Source organism: Aquila chrysaetos, chromosome 16 (genome assembly GCF_900496995.4).
Source record: "Aquila chrysaetos chrysaetos chromosome 16, bAquChr1.4, whole genome shotgun sequence".
In the NCBI taxonomy this organism is placed as follows: domain Eukaryota; kingdom Metazoa; phylum Chordata; class Aves; order Accipitriformes; family Accipitridae; genus Aquila; species Aquila chrysaetos.
Genome location: NC_044019.1, coordinates 23,705,452 through 23,722,218, shown reverse-complemented (window position 1 = coordinate 23,722,218; position 16,767 = coordinate 23,705,452). Strand labels below are relative to the sequence as shown.

The 16,767-nt window shown below is 41.6% G+C and overlaps 1 protein-coding gene across 1 annotated transcript in view; it reads left to right on the top strand.

Moving 5' to 3' along the window:
• The first annotated feature begins 2,855 nt into the window (after window positions 1-2,855).
• The window catches only part of BBOX1 (gamma-butyrobetaine hydroxylase 1), a 38,773-nt gene continuing 24,861 nt past the window's right edge, over window positions 2,856-16,767 (top strand). The window contains exons 1-3 of the mRNA XM_030039366.1: window positions 2,856-2,963; window positions 3,321-3,754; window positions 5,466-5,580. Coding sequence (XP_029895226.1) covers window positions 3,371-3,754; window positions 5,466-5,580 — 499 coding nt within the window. The 5' untranslated portion in view covers window positions 2,856-2,963; window positions 3,321-3,370. The remainder of the gene's footprint in view (window positions 2,964-3,320; window positions 3,755-5,465; window positions 5,581-16,767) is intronic.

Below are 16,767 nucleotides of genomic sequence, written 5' to 3'. Positions count from 1 at the left end.
CCAGCAGTATCGCGTTCAGTGAATTGTGCGTAACAATGGTGGTCTGTAAACAGAAGCGTCAGTTCATGATGAAGTGAATGCCATGAAAAGTAGCCTTGCTGAATGTAAACACTGACGGTGTAACGCTCACGTTGGAGCTAGTTACTGAGGCGCTTTTTGTAGTCAGTGCAGAGAAAGAAGAGCTCGGTTCCTCTCATTCTAAAGCAGGTTTCTGACAAGGTCAGCTGAATTGTGATCCAGAAGTGCCTGTTAGGAGTGCTGGGGATGGTGCGTATGATGTTCAGGTGCAGGTCCCTATGGTACCTGTCTGAAGTTCGGCGAGGTGAACCCTGCTGCACAAGCCTCTCGCATCCAAGCAAAGGTGAAAATTCCCATTTGGCTCACGGCCTTTGCCGTTGTAACCTAAATGACATGTAACTCACCTCAGTAGCTTCCAGAAGTTTTATAATTCTTTTTTTTTATCTAGAAATTGTGTCTGGCAGGATTGGTTGCATCTGGGTTTTTTTAGGTTGTTCTTTTGTTCCAAAGCATTTACAAAACTTACTGTCGCAGATTTAGAAGATGTTCTGCTTGCTGTGCATTTTGTGTGGCTCAGTTATCCATTACCGGGTGAACAAATACCAGTTAAGCGATATCTGTGATAGGAAGACAGTAAGTTCACCTCAGTTTCTGGCCGTAAAAGAAAGTTCTGACGTGGTTTTCTATTACCACTAGTGTTGTGAGGAGTCTCTTACAAGCAAGTTCAGATTTCTTAATTGAATGGTAAAATAGATGCCTAGCAGCCCTTTGAATCTGGCAGGCTTCACGTAGGACTTCAAACTTAGTGATGAATTTTCCCTGAGAGACACTCAGAAAGTAAAGGCTTAAATATTTTTTCCTGTCCCTTGTTTTGCCATTTTGAAGAAAAATATTTATAATAAGTTTGTATACAATGTCCAGGTAGTTATAACTTCCATGCTAAAGTTAAAGGAAGAAGAGCCTTTGCTTAGATTAAACACTAAGCATGTGAATAATACTTAAATTATCTGGTAAGCCACCTAAGTAAGATGAGAAAATTGTGTACAAAATCAGTACGTGAAATACGTGATGGATGGATGGATGGATGCAATGAATGTATGAAATACATTACGGACAAGCTATGTAATGCCCTATTTAGGTGGGTGTATTATGTATATCCAGTTGTCAGAATTTCACCTGCCCCCGCTCTGGTAAGCCAGAGGAGCTTCCTGGTGGCCTTAAACTTCAGAAGCAAATTCTGGTTCTCATGGTCTTGCCTTAAGCAGATACCTACAGGAGTACCTACCCACTTATATTTAGTACACAGAGAAAAGCATCCGTATCCTCAGAGGAGCTGGGTAGTTGGTTCTGGGAAGAGTGGTCTGTGCTTGAATTCCTTGTATACTCATATGCTTTCTAGCGGTCGTCGTCTTATATTCAAGTGGATGCGAGTGCCATGCTTTGTGCTGGACAATTCAGCATTGTCCCCATGTCAGGAATTTTCTGGTCTTGCTTAACCTATCGTGCTTTACAAGTTTTCTGGTGTGCAGCTACCTGTTCACCAATCTTAGGTAAACTGGATAAGGGGTATATGTGAGGATACTCAAGTCTGTCTGCGTCATGCTGACTTTGGATATGGGTAGTATTAGTATTTTAGGGATTCAGGTAGCTTCGTGTGCAGAAGGGCAAGTATCAACAGTCTCTGAGCTGCCTAAACAATTAGGCAATGGTTTTGTGACTTGCGCTCCTGCATCTTGATTGTCCTAATTCCTTCTAAACTATATTTGGTTGCTTAACTGTATTTGTGGATCTGACCCATTACCATCCGGTAAGCCTTGAACAGAGAACTATCCTGAAACCGGTACAGATGTAGCAAAAGTTTACAGTATGTTAAAATGGCCATCCTGAGTTTTGGGGTGGGTTTTTTGCGGGGGGAACCAGATATTCTGAAGTTTCAGTGTATTAGAAACCTTCATTGTGTTCCAGTGCTTGTCTTCTGTTTCAAGGAGATTAGAATAAGTATCCAATTATCACATGTTAAAATCCCTAAACATACCACATCTTTGCAGTCATACATAATAAAAGTTTGTCCAAGAAACCTCAGGAGACTGCAGCCAGTCTTGTGGTGTAAATATTTTTACAGTTAGGAGAAAAATTCAGTTACTTGAATAATGCTTTGGAATTAAGGTGGAGATACACAAATATATATTTACATATGTATGTTTGTGTGTGTGTGTATATATATATAAAAAGTCTGGATATAAAAGAGGTTTAAGTCTGTACACACAAAACCAGCTGTGGCTTGGACTGCATTGCAAGTGAAGGTTGGTAATTATTGTGTGCAAACAAGAGAAAGTAGAAGTCAATATTCTGATTTGCTCTATTCAATCAAATGAAGGAAAAACCAAAGGAAACCCAAGGGTCCTGTACAGCTTAGTTTTAACTTGTAGCAAAGGAAAAAAAATTAAAAAACCTTCTGACAGCTCCAGTAGGTCTCGGTGAGTCAAAATACTGAAACCAATGAGGTTTTTCCTGTGCAAAGACAACTGGGGAGACTTTGGTCCTGGCAGGGCATCAATATTTTGCCCTGGGAGCTTAAGAACAAAAACAACAGAAAAAGATACTGAATAAATATGCAATGTTTGAAATGGTTAAACACTCTATTAAAAATATATGTAATGATTTATCGTTTCAGGGGGAGGTCAAGTATTTTTCTGAATGAGAAAAACATTAGACCAGAACTTCTTTTCTAATTTAAGATTTGGATGTATCATCTTTCTGTAGTACAGTATGCAACTAGCTTTAAATAAAAGACTATATCTATAGAAAGCAGTCCGGCTGTGAAAGGAGAAAGGAGCTCTTGCAGAGCTCTGTTGCTGTAGTTCAAGTCATGTTTACAAAGCTTTTCCTTGCAGGGAGGTGGATTCTGTGTTCTCTCTTCCATAGTGTCCGCAGCAGGAATTAAGGTATGTGTGCTTTGAAGCTTTAGTTTTTGAACATGGTTGGTAGTAGCTCCTACTTTTGATTTGAGGAGCTCGTCTCGAGGTGCCTTTTTAAAAGAGACTGTTTGTGCGGTACGTATTGAACTGACTGCAGAAACAAAAGACGGCCAAGATGACGAATCAAATTGAAGCCCTGCTAAACTAAGGGATTTTTGAATAGATGGATCTGAGTACACCCCCCGCGCCTCAAAAAATGTGAGCGACAGGTCACGAATGTTCCTAAAGGTCTAGGTAGCAGGCAGGGAGGGCAGAATCACCTTAAAATGGACTTCTTGCTGCACTGACTCCTTCAGTAATAAACTGCTCTTCACGGTCTTTTAGGAGCTCCACGAAGGCGTTCTCCCTCCGAGGACCTCAGTAGAGAGCCCCACATGTGGCGGGCGGTGGCTAACGTCCTGCCGAGGGCCAAAGTCCCCGGAGGGAGGGCTTGCTGCCTGCCGCCGGCGCAGAAGGGCAGGAGCCCGCCCGCCGGGACCGCTCGGCATCGCTGCCGGGACGCTGCTCCGGGGGTCCGCGCCGCCCGGCCGCTCAGCATGGCCCCGGGGATACAGAAGGTGGAAGCTCTGGATGCGGGTCACGTCGTCCGCGTGGAGTGGGAGGACGGGAGCGAGAGCCGCTACCCCTGCGTCTGGCTGAGGGACAACTGCCAGTGTCCCCGCTGCTTCCTCCGCTCGGCCGGGGCGCGCAGGCTGGTCTTCGAGGAGCTGGACGTGGACATCGTGGTGAAGGAAGTCGCTCTGGCAGACAGAAAAAAGGTACTTGAAGCAAACCCGCATTTGCCCTCTCGTGAAACTTCTCTGACGATGCTTGTTAACCTGTAAATTAGAGGCAGTCCCGGGTTATACTTTAATCCGCATTCATTTATCCGCAAACCCTATCGTGTGTTTGCAAAGCGTTTAGGAATAATCGCAATTTGGGGAACTCGGATCTTCCCACCTTTATAGGAAACTTCACTTTAGAGGTGTTACGCAGAGGCCACAGAAACCCAGGCTGCGGTTTTTAGAATGTAATTGCGCTTTTTAAAATTCTGCTGTATGTTTCTTCATCACCAGGTGTTGAAAAGAAAATATAGGCATTCCCCACACATTTAATTCCACTTACACTTTTTTCCCCTCCATATTCTATAAGCAAATGGCTTGAAAATCAGAAAAACAAATGGCAAAGTGATGATGACCTTCGTCCATAACAAAAATATCAGTTTATTAGCTAATTTCCAATGTGCACAAGACTTCATCCTAGAGCAAGCACTCAAACCAAAGCCGAACCCAATACTCAGAGTTGGCCTAGTGTCTGTATCTATTTCCGTATCTACCTATCTACATTAACATTTGTTCATGTAAAAGAGGAAGCTATTGGGCAAGAGAGGACAGGAACTGCCCTCCCTATAATTTTAATCTTTCCTGCCATACAAAAACCTAATATATCATTTAGATTTTATAGGTTTTATTAAAAGCAGTATGTGGTTCCTTTGATATGCAAACTCATTTCCTTCACTTTACGCTGAAAGGCGTTTTGAACATGTTAAAGACGCAGCAGTCAACTCTGTAGCAGCTGGGGCAGCCTCGCTGCAGGGTGAGTTTGCAGAGGCTGACCTGTGCGGGAGCATGGCTCGGCCGCACGGTAAGGGTCTGTACTGAGGAACTCTGGGCTCCCAAGTTGATTGTTTGTTACCAAAATTAATGCCGTGTAAATTCATGCTTTGAATAGGCAGATGTATTACGACAGCAGAGGGATTGTCTGCTTCCACTTCTACTCAGGAGCTGATTAAAGCACAGCACTAATCCTAAACTGATACTGGCGTTTTACCGTCACGTGAACGAGCGGAATTATGCAAAATGGGAATCGATACCTGCTCAGTAGCCTTGAGAATTCAGCTGACGGTGTGTGCTGCACTGAGCTCTTCCAGTTCATGAAAAACAAAGCCTTATGCTTTCTTTCCGTGTTTTTTTCAGGAATTAAAAAACCCAACACCTTTTAAAAATTTATTTGAAAGAGGGAAGACTTTTCAAAGTGAGGAGAGGGATTTCTCTCCTAGCATTTCTTTTTTGCCTGCCTCTCTTGTCCTTTTTCTTTTTTAACAAGCTGGCAGTGTTTTGGAAGATATTTTTGCTCTCTTCTGAGCTATGGTGAAGCACTCTACCCACCGATATGTGCCAGCTTCTGTGATTCTCCTCCTTCTGCTAAGTGCAGCTCCCACAATGAAAGCAGCCCACACAAAACAGCAAATTAGGTCATGGGTTCATGTGAAAATGACCATTGATAAAAGGTGTCAGAATTTGGATGATGTTCAGGTTGGGTTTTCATTACTTGAACAAGCCATTATGCTCCAGAGAAAGCTTAACTGTGATATTATTGATCTAAATATTACAATTTCTGCAATTTCAAAGGGTTTTTTGGTTGTTCTGGGTGGCGGGTTTTGATTATTTTTTTTTTGTTCTAAAATTATCTTTTGTTTTATGTCGGAAGATCTCTATTACATGGCCCGATGAACACGCAAGCGAATATGAAGCTGAGTGGCTGAAAAAACGATGCTTCTCTGAGGAAGCCAGAGCAGAAATGCGAGAAGATTTATTTTTACCAGGTAGGAATTAAAACCACATCTGTCATGCTTGTTTCAAACGCAAGGGGTCTGACGCTGACAGTCCCGGCTAGAGGTCCCTGTGTGAGGACCAGGTCTACCCAGCCGGAGCACTGGCAGCCGCTCTTGGTGCTCAGCGCCAGGCTGTGCAGGCACATCAGGAGCCCGTGGTTACCCTTTCCCTCTTCTAAGCTCTCGACCTCAGAGGAGTTCGACTGGTTGGGCTGTGTTTACTTTCCTAAAAGCTTTTTCGATCCAGAAAGGGTTAGTAGGTCTCAAAAATGAGCCTTGTGGACCAGCGGTGGTCTATGTGACAATGCAAGTGTGCGTGTGTGCTGTTTAAATGATTTAAATTTTTATTTTTAGGAAGATTATTTAGAATTGCACGGGAGTTGTAACTGAAATTTTAAAAAATCCGTTTCCATGGCCTTCTGTTAAAAAGTAACTGTGTAGCATAGGGGTGTCTAGTGCTGAAGTTCAGGTTGTGTTTGCTCTGCGTCCCATACTTACTGCAGTAGTTAACTGTCTTTTGGTCGTGAAGCATTTTGTGCAACTGGCAGCGTAACATTTACCCGCTACAAATCACTTACCCATTTGAGTGAATAATTATAAACCCACGAGGTTTGTCACGATGCAGATCATCATTTCTTTGGCAACCTTTCAGGCTGTGAGCATGAAATGTGCGAAAACTTGCAGGATTTCTGCTCTTGCTCTTGACAGTGTTCCTGTGAGATCTGCTGTTGCAGAAAGTTGTGGATCTGTATTCAGACTTAAGATGGTATCCGTTGAAACAGGATATTACTTTAGAAAAAAGAAACCAGAGGCAGGCTGATGGTGTGAAACTCAGATCCAGGTATCAGTTTCCTCAGAGTTCAGCAAAAGGTAAATCCGCGATTGGTTTATGCTCCTTTTTTGGAGTGTTTTTTATTTGGTTTTTTTTTTTTTTTTCCTGTGAAAGATGAGAAATGGGAAAATGTGTGGCCCTAGGTATCTCCTGCATCTGAGCTTTGTTTGGCACTTCAGGGACAACCGAAGGGGCCAGTTATCTTTCCCAGCTTCTGCAGGTCAGATATTCCTTAGCTCCTAGCACCCGTTCTCCTAAACAAAAGTCAGTTCTTAAGATTCAGCCTTTTATATCTGGCTTAAAACTTTAAGTGACAAGTAGTATTTGTATTCATCTCAGTGGATCGTGTAACAGACCCTTCATAGTTCAGAAAGGAACTTTTTTCCCCTAGTGATATAAAAGTTCATATCTACTTTAGCTTTGGCAAGAATAAACTACACTGTTTACTATTTTGGAGGGTTGGGCACGGTCCCAGAATGAACATGGTGAAGATGCAAACCTCATTCAGGGAGACTAGACTTGATTTCTCAGGTAGTAAGAATTTTTATTTGGAAAAATGAAGATGCTGTGGAAGCTAGCAAGATGGTTTGTAGCCTTTGAGGGGATCAATGTAAATCGAACGTTGCTTTAATTAATGCCCAGGCGAATTAGGCTAGATCTCTGGTTATGTTTATTAGCAAAGGTGTCAACAACTGAGATTTCAGTATTTCGGATGTAATGCTACTTTTTTTCCCCCGTTATGAAGTCTAACTGGCTGTGATTTGCCTTCGCACGCACACGTTTACACAGTGCTCGCTCTCAGCATCTAAATACAATGCCTGTTTTGGAGGCCAGTTCTCCCCTCTGCTACTGCTCTTCTCCAGTGGAGCCGTCCAGGCAAAATATACACCAAAGAGATGTTTTATTCTTTGAGCAATGCTTTTGCAAATTCTGTTTTCCATGGTAGATCTGAAGAAATAGGTTTATAAAGGTTACACTAAATAAGGGCCTGCGTTAACTTCAGCTCTGTTTAATAGTGTTATCCTGCTTTTCTTCGTATTCTCAGAGAAGACCTGGCTTGCTGTGATGGACAGCTTCTCCCAGCTTTTCTCAGGTTTCGGTTGCCAAAAAGGCTGCAGTTATAATGCATGTGAGTTTGCTTGCTGGCTGTTTAAGACCTGTTTCTCATTGTGTATAGGGGTAAGTTTAGAATTCAATTCCTTCTGGTCAGTGGAGTTACACCCTGCAAATTGCATGGCCTTAAGTAGCTAATCATATCCCAGCAGTATAGTGTTACAGACGATGATATGGAATGCCAGCCCTGCATGCTGGTTCAACAACTATAAGAGCAAGCTTACCAGACTGCTGTAGTTAGAGGTTAACCTTCACTGCTGACATTATCACAGCTGTGGCTTTTTTTTTTTCTTTTTTTTTCTTTTTTTTTGCAAGTGGTTATTTGCTTTTCATGTTGCTTTTATGATGTTTTTTCATCATAATTTCTGATTAAAAAAACTAGATGTCAGGCGTGTGTCAAACCTGAAAAGAAGAGTAGGTCAGATTTTCACTGCACGATGGAAGGGACTATAAATAGCTCTATGGCAATATGTCAAGAGTTGCCTTTTAGAAACACTGCCAGATCCTATCCGTGTAGTATGCAAACAAGTCCGCTATTTGTGTATATCGAGGCTCGTTTCAGCCCAGCCTACAAGATACTTCCAAAAGAGCAGCAAAAGAGCCATCTTCTACTTCTGCAGCTCTGATGTCTCGAAGGTACTCTTTTTTCCCCTCCTGTTTACTTGTGTTCTCCCCAACAAATGTCACAGGAGTCATTTACCACCTGATGCAGTCTCTCTGTAACTCACATTTTGTGTGTGGTAGAGGAAGCTTGTGGGAGACACTGAGTACGCCAGGTGCTTTGCAGTATCCAGCCTCTCACTGCATTGCATTGCATTTGCTGAGGCACATTTTCCAAGACGCTGGCATCCCAACAACAGGATGTGAGGGGGAAAAATTATTAAATAATTTTACAGTGATATTTTCCTATTGGGTGGCGGAGAAGACAATTCAGCAGAGCACCTCCTGCTACTCAATGTTTTTAACCGTAGGTTCGGTTAAGGTTTTAACCTAAGGTTAAACGTTTCAGGTGATGATTGTCCTTTAAAATGTGACAATATGATATTGGATACATATCCAGCTCCACCGAAGTTTGAATCAGGATGTTAACAGCATCAATGGTGCTTTCAGTTTCTCTGCTAGGTCCTGAGATATGATAATTTTAAGGGGAAGAAGTTAAAAGTTGTGTTTTACTAAAAGAGTTTGCTCATTTGAATTTATCCTGTAGCGATAATTAATAAGAGCTGCCCCCATGAGTTAGGCTGCCATATACATAATTCACAGTACAGCAAAAACACACTTGGCCTTCAACAAACATTGAAACACACATTGTGGACAAAATAATTTTAGACGAAGTTAATCTGTGATGTCTAGACTTTTTCCCACATGACTGCAGTATAGAAAGTTTTGACCAGCACTGTCCCAACCTGCATAGTAAATGCTGAATAATTCCAAGTGTTTGTCGATGCGTGCACACCATCTGCAGGAACTGGGCAAAGGCCATCTTCTCGTTTTGTGCAAACTCTAACGTAGGTGGCTATTTATGACTAACCTGGTATGACCAAGAAATGGGATTTTTTTTTTCCCTTCCCCCACCCCCCCAAATTATTGTTCTGAAATTCTGAAAGAGGCAGTGACTCATTAATTCTTTCAAAAGTATTTCATTCTTCCTATTTTGAAAAGCACATAGATCTGGGGTTTTATTAGTCATAATGTAAATGGTCAATAAAGACACAAAATCATTCTGCCAGACCTTTATTTTTATCCCTTATGAATTTTTCAACTATATTTGTAAACATAAAGGTTTTTAATTTGGCAACTGCAACTGTGCTGTGCAAGTGAGACCTAAGGCTGCCCAGGCACTAATGGCTCATTCCTATCTTTCTTCCCCCTTCAGCTTTCAGAGCCTATGTTCTTAGATTTCAACTGTAGTACAGTGGAAACTATATTAACTGTGGTTACGCGGTGGGAAAAAAAGTGCTATGCTGACATGATAAAATAATGAAGAACGTGAGTGGGATCAATTACCATCAGGAAATACTGGGAAAGAGCACAGTCCCTGTTCAGTGCAGCTTCTTGATAGATTTTCAGGCTAAAGGGGTTTTGTGGATAAAAATGGGAATAAAGTTCCTGTTGTTCGGTATATGGGAGAATAACATGCCCTGTGGGACACACAATTTTCTAAGACTTTCATACAGATTTTTTAAAAAATATTGTTAAGTAAGTGGAAGAACTTAAATATCTTCACATTACAGGATCTTTTTTGGTTTATGATATATGCTTTCCTGTCTCTTTTCCAAAGAATTATGGACCTGATAATTTGTCAAATTGTAAATATTGGACAGCATATAACATTTTCGCCTGGGGCTGAGGAGAAGGATATCTTTATAAATACTGCTTATTTCAATGTAGACCTATCGCTTGCCTCTCTCCTACTACTGTTGTACTTACCTGGCTGTGACAGTCTCTGGGACTAGTCAGGAGAAGTTCTTCACTGCTTTTCATACAAATATGAGGAGTTGTTTAAAAGTAGTTCACACGTATGGCAGACATAAGTGTTAGAAATTAGACCTCAGATCTATTGCAGCTACTAGAAGGATTAAAACTGTCACCAATATATTTGAATTAAACTCTTAAGTTCTCTCTGAAAAAAAAGCCACAATTACTAATATGTAAAGCATAAAGATTAAAAAGGCTGTAGGAAATTCTGTGCTAAAATGATGAGGAAGTTGCCATATAAACTACTCTCTGCAACTTACCATATGCACCTGGTATAAGTAATCATCTGATAGTCAACTGCAGAAAGGCAGTATGATTGCCAGCCAATTTCCTCTTTGCTAATAGTAAAAACATTTATTATGCATACAGCCTTGAGCTGGTATATAAAGCTGCAAGTTTCTCCCCATTTTGTACGGCTTTATTGCTGCAAATGAATCACTTTAGTTTAGTCATGGCTTTAAATTTTTTTTCCGGTTCTTTCTGTTCATGGAGATTATGCCTTTCTAATATTTTGAAAGATTTGTGCAGTGCAGTAAAGACAGTGGTTTGGCTTGTGCACTAAGTATGCAAGTTTGTTCTTCGATTGTTTTCCGTAATTTTCTTTGGCATATTTAGTATTAAACAAAGTGGTCACATTCATATTCTTAGCATAAAGCATTTGACCCTGTTGCACATGATATTTTCATGAATGTGCTAAGGAAATGTGTCATCTTTAAAAAATAGTCAAAGAGTAGCTGTAATGGTTTACCATCAAGACAGAATGCTATATCAAGATAGGCTTTGCAAAGGTCTGTGCTTTATGCAATACTGTTCCTTATCTTCATAAATGACTATGATGGAAAAGAATAGCCACATTAAATTTGCAGATGACGCCAGCCAGGGGTTGACTGGAAGTGTGTTGAAGGACCAGGGTTACGACTGTAAATGACCTTGACAAATAGGAGAAAGGGTAAAACCATGAAAAATTCTTTACTGGGTCGGGTGACTAGTTCATCTAGCCTAATGCTCAGTCTCCAACAGCACTGTAGTAAAAGCATGTGAGCCAAGCCACTCTCTGCAGTCCATTTCCTTCGTATTTCTTCAGCATCCTCAGTCGTTGCATCAGGGTTTTCTGTAGGAGACTGCAGCTCAGCAGCTGCTCGAGTGCAAGGTAGGGAAATAATCACCCGGGTTGGGTGGGCTTGGTACTGATCACAGGCTGAATGTGAGCCTGTGCTGGCAGGCTGGTTTGGGATCGAGGCAGACGTTGCTTTCAGCTGAGTCCAGAGAGAAGTCTAACGTGCAGCAGAGATGAAGTAGTCCTTCTGCTCCATTTGATGGAGTAAGGCTTCTGTAGCGTGTATCATTTTGGGGCACCACACATCAAGAAAGACTACGAAGTGCCCATTGGAAAGCACTGTAGATGATTAGTGGTCTAGAAACATCGAATAAATCGAGTGCGGGGTCGGGGAGAGAGAGAAGGAACCGTATGTTTTCCGTGTTCGTGGTAGATACATCACTATACAAATGCATGTGTACATATGCGAACAGGTTTTCTTAATGCTGTTTAGAATAGGTAAAAATCTGAGCTCAGACAAACTGTTAAAAGTTTCAGATTAAAAGGAAGATTTTAAGACATGAAGTGAGGGCATGTTTTTAATAGCGATAACTTTACAAGCTGCACTGGATGTTTTTTTCCTCCCAGATACCAACTGCTGCTGCGTTCCATACATTTCCCAAGATTAGTAATACTTGGAGCTGTACACAATGCTTTTCCAGCTTTTCCAGGCATATTTACCACAGTGTCATTGCAGAGTACATTGGCAAATGTCAAGGGGGAAAGGTTACTCCTGCAGCAGCTCAAAGACTAAGCTCTTGGCTGCGTCAAGATGCCAGCAAAGGCCTGGGAACTTGGAGCCTTTCTTCTCTGAGACATGAGGTAGGATTTATAAGCATTTGTGTACCAGCCTGCACCTTTAAAAAGAGAAACAAACCCAAACCACTAAGGATGCTGGCTGCACTTGTCACTGGAATTGAATTCATGTGAGAGAACTGGAACTTTGAGGACAGAGTTTATAGCCTTGCCAGGCAGGATTTAACTATATTTACCACCTTCTGTCTTTGGTTGGGTTTTGTTGTTGTTTTTTTTTTTTTAAATAAAAAGTAGCTAAACATCAAAAAAAAAAGCCTAAGAAGCTGCTTTACTTGAACCGTTTCTCAGTTTTAGTAGCTGCCTGGAGAGTATCAGTGGACGGTTCACTTTCCTTGAAATTTGCAATTTCCACATCATAGCGGTGCTGTAAAGGTTAAACATCTCTTCAGTCAGCAGGCAGTGTTGACTCCTGGATACACTGCAGTCTAGGAAAGGGTAAATTCCCAGTACGTTAGCAGGATTCACATCATTGATAGTTTTTACACGGAGAAAAGCTTGCTCTTGCAGGTTGCTTACAGAAACATTTTGAATTTAGCTTTTGTCTCCCTCGGCTCCATAGAGTTGGAGATGCGAGGCCAGATGACGGCCTCCGCTGCAGGGGGTCTGGCTGGGAAGAAGACCAAACCAGTCGTCGTTCCTTGAATGTTCTCCACAGGTCAGCTGTAAGGGTCGGCAGGTTTGTTATAGCGAAATCAAGGACGGTCCCAGACAGGTACGCTGAGCGTGCGCTGTTTTGCAGTGCTGTGGCAAAGCAGGTGTTTGCAACAAAAGCCCAAACCACCCCAAAACCCAACACCACGGCCCAAGTCCATTGGCTGCAGAAGGGGCGTCCCGTATTAGGTGGAACTTCTAGCAAGCACAGTAGGAATCGGGAATTTGAACAAGAGGACCCTACAGTCCGTGTAGTCGGGGAAGCCTGGGGCGCCTGGAGCTGCAGTTAAATTCCAGGTGCATATATTTATTTCCCAATGTGGGGAAAAAATCTGTTGGTGTATTCCTTGAAATACTAAGATTCCTTTACTCCCTGTTTTATATAAAGAAGATTAGGAAAATATTTATTAGCAAGAAAGACTAGGAAGGAAAAGTTGAAACTTAAAACGTTGCTTTAGTTTTCACATGGTTATTTACCCGCACCAGCACTGAAGCTTAAATCTGCCTTTCAAAGGATACTCTTGGCAGTTCACACAGCATACCTAAAATTATTTTAATTTCATAACTTTTAATAGAGAAAAAGGAAAACATTCATATTTTATTTTTTCCCCATCTTTCAAATGTGTGAAAGGACATATATTGAGTTAAACACACTGGAGCAGTGAGTAGCAGGCCACGGAGTGGTCTCAAAAAGGAATTTAATGAGGTGAGATTATATCTCTCCTCAAGGATTGCGCTTTTTTCGTTTTGTGAACATGTTGTGAAATTCAACAGCTTGTCAATCATACTACAGCTTCTTTGAAACACAGGGTAGAGTATGAAAGATGGTCTATGTGGATAGCTTATATTTGGGTATGTGCGTTGTGTTTCTTGGACAGTCTCTAACTAGCCTTAGCCAAAGGGGAGAGGAATAGTAGTGGCTGGAAATTTGCAGACTTTGCAACTATTGAAAAATGTTGTAACTATGTAGTGTCTGGTTCGCTTTTTTTGTGAGCATTTTGTACTTGCTACCTATATCTAGAGGGAAAAAAAAAAAAACCAAACCAAACCTGGCCCTTTACATCTCTTTGAAGTGCAGCATAGCCCTCAGTCATCAGGTGAAATCCCCCAGAGCTCCCATTCTGAAAGCTGCTTGGACTATGTAGTAGTTTTTATCAGTCCTGTCCGTTGAAGGGTTATTATTAGAATAAAAAGAGGTGTAGGTGTTTTATAAATGATGCCATCTGCATTTTTCAAACTTTTATGGCCTCATTTCTAGTACGTAATCTCTGTGATTGATGATTGGACAAGTTAACTGAGTATTAGCTAAAATACCAAGTGAGCTAGATGTGATTATTCTGTGAAATAGCTAAAATCTTTTCACGCTTTATTGTGCGCTCTCTTAAGAATAAGCAGCTTCAGACTAAATACATAAAAACAAGGGAAACCGGTTATGTCTTTACTGTAAGAACAAGAGCTCTGATTCAACATTTAAGAGAATGCTTGACTTAAAACACTGCTGTTTCGAGTTTTGCAAAAAACTAGAAGCAATGCAAAATTTATGCACAAAAAAAAAAAAGTAATAAATAGCAGCTTTGTCCTGTTTACCCATTACTGTGCAATGTCTTTGGTTTGAATGTGTGTGTGTGTTTGTTTATGCATGCAAACCAGTAAACTGGCAAACTTATGAGATATTATGAGTGGAAATTAGTGAGAAGAGAGCAAGGGGGCAGGCAGTGTTGTATTCGGGGACTATAAATCTGAAATAGGTCTTTTGTACAGGACAGAAAGTAATTACCCCACATCTATTTCTGTGTGTTACAGTAACTTTGAAGGGCAAATGTATCTGTCGAAATGGTGTTTTGTATCTGCCACCAGCCCTGCTTTGCAGATCTAGTGAGCAGATCACACCTCATTTCTTCGTTCTGCAAGTTAACGTGTACCGTTATTAATACCCCACAAAAAGTCTGAAATATGTAAGACCCAAAGTAGCTATCAAAGAGCCTGGGGAATCACAGTCACCGGGGTTATTTTGCTTCTGAAAAGAGCCGAGCCATGGCAGTTGATCGTGGTACCGCAGCCAGCCCGGCTGAAATCAGTGGAGGGCACAGAGTGCCATCAGGGGTTATAAAGGCTTGCGTGCTCTCTGTTCAATGGTAAAATGATTTTTTCCCGTGACTTAGAATCGAATACACCGTGTGAAGGTTTCGGGCGGTAGCAGGCGGCGTGCGAGGTGGGAGCGGGGCAGAGGTCCGTCGAGCGGCTGGCGCTGGGGGTACGGCTCTGCCAGAGCCCGGGATTTCGGCAGCAGGTGATGCATCTCTTTCTGCTCCCTGACAGCTGCTCCCACCCTTCAGGTCCCATCTTTCCTCCTCTGGGGCCCAGGACAGAGACTCTAAAAGAGAGCACGGCAATGGCTCAGCTCATCTTTCCTTCTCGTCTCTCTCCCCAGACGGCTGCAGCCGCGGGCGACCTCCCGCAGCGGTGGGGACGCTTTCGGCTGTGAAGCTGTAGGACGGTCTGTTACCAAGTCTCCTCGTGGACTTGTACCTCAACAGCCTTGGGAGGGGTGGTGGTGGGATTCACCAAAACGTATTTCTGACATCGCCTCAGTCACCCAAATTAGAGGAATTAGAGCCTTTGCTGGAATTTTTTTCAAACATGAGCAAAAAGCGTACTCCTGTGCTCTGTTTCGTTCTAAGATACAGCCGATCCTTTTGACTGACTGTTCTCCTCATAAATTCAATGTAAGGGAACCTTCGGCGTAAAAAAAAAAAAAAAACCGGTCAGCCCAAAACATTATATTTTGCTGAAGTTATAAGCATTAAAAACAGAGTTTACAACAGAAAAACCTATTTCTGAGGAAATCTTAGTACCACCTATTATTAACAACTCTTTCAATAATATAGCTACTGGTATGTGTGGTGTGTGTATGTGCTATCACAAATATACACAGATAAGCAGCAGTAGTGCAAATACAAGGGAGAAGACAATTACCGGTGATGCTTTCTAGCAAAGCAGCTTAATAATAGTTATATCTTGACCTAAGATTCATTTACACTAGTAAACCCGTAGGCGTTTCAGTTTTAATGTACTAACAATGCTTACAAATGCAATTTGTAACAATAAAATCACTACCAAGTCCCTGTAGCAGCTTGCTTTCAGGTGCAGGGGCAACCATTTCACTGGGCTTTAAACTCTGTACTCTTTTAAACTTCCTTTACTATTTTAAAATCCCCATGAATAAACAAATAAACAAAAGACCAGGATGGGTTCAGTGGTCCAGGGACACTGTGCAGTATTTTAGGACAGTCTTCTCTGGAATTCTTTCAGCCGCAGAAGAAAATCACTGTTAGTTGTAAAGTACCAAATGTGACCCACAGCTGTGGAGTCCAGTGTCCTCTGCCAGTAGCACAGACAATTTACATTGAAGTTAACTGCATTAACAACTGGCAGACTCCAGAAAGTGTCCTGGTGAGAAGCTCAGCTTTGGGCTCCATGATTAATTTCCTGCCTTTTTCCTTTCTGTCTACTTTACCGATCTCTTGAGTTCTTGGCTGAATGCACTGGAGCCATTATAACTTAGGTGCTATCTGTTTCGGGGTTGTCTAGCAAAATTGTCCTGGCACGATTAGTCTGGTGGGGGGAAAAAAAAAAATCTTGATTATTTTAACAAAGTGACCTTGGCCTGTGACTATTGAGGCCAAAATAATCACGGGGTTTAGTTATTATAAATTTTTGCCTGCGCTAATGAACGGCTACAGCACTGCCTTTTATTAAAAGAAATGAATTTGATTTTGCAAATGTCTGAAAATCTTAAAATATACCTGACTGAAGTAGTTTTAAACAGATGGTTAACAAAGAGGTTCTTCCTGCAGCATCTCGATTTGTCCTACCTTCTCCATGTGGACAAATGACTCTATATCAGTAGTGTTTTTTTTCTAGATCTCTTGTATGCTACTGGTATGATATGAACATGATTTGAGTTTGTGCAAAATTATGTGTGGAATCATGGGAAGTATGAATATTGAGCTCAGTTATACATCAGTTTGGGGAAGTCAGTGACAGGTCCCATCACTTGAGGAAGAACAGTCATATTATATTATAGGTCTTTTCAAACTTCAGAATATTCTGAAACCGACAGGCAAGAGAAGTCCCAGGGAAATGGATGTTTGAGATTAGAATTACACAATTTTGGAAGCACACAGATGGT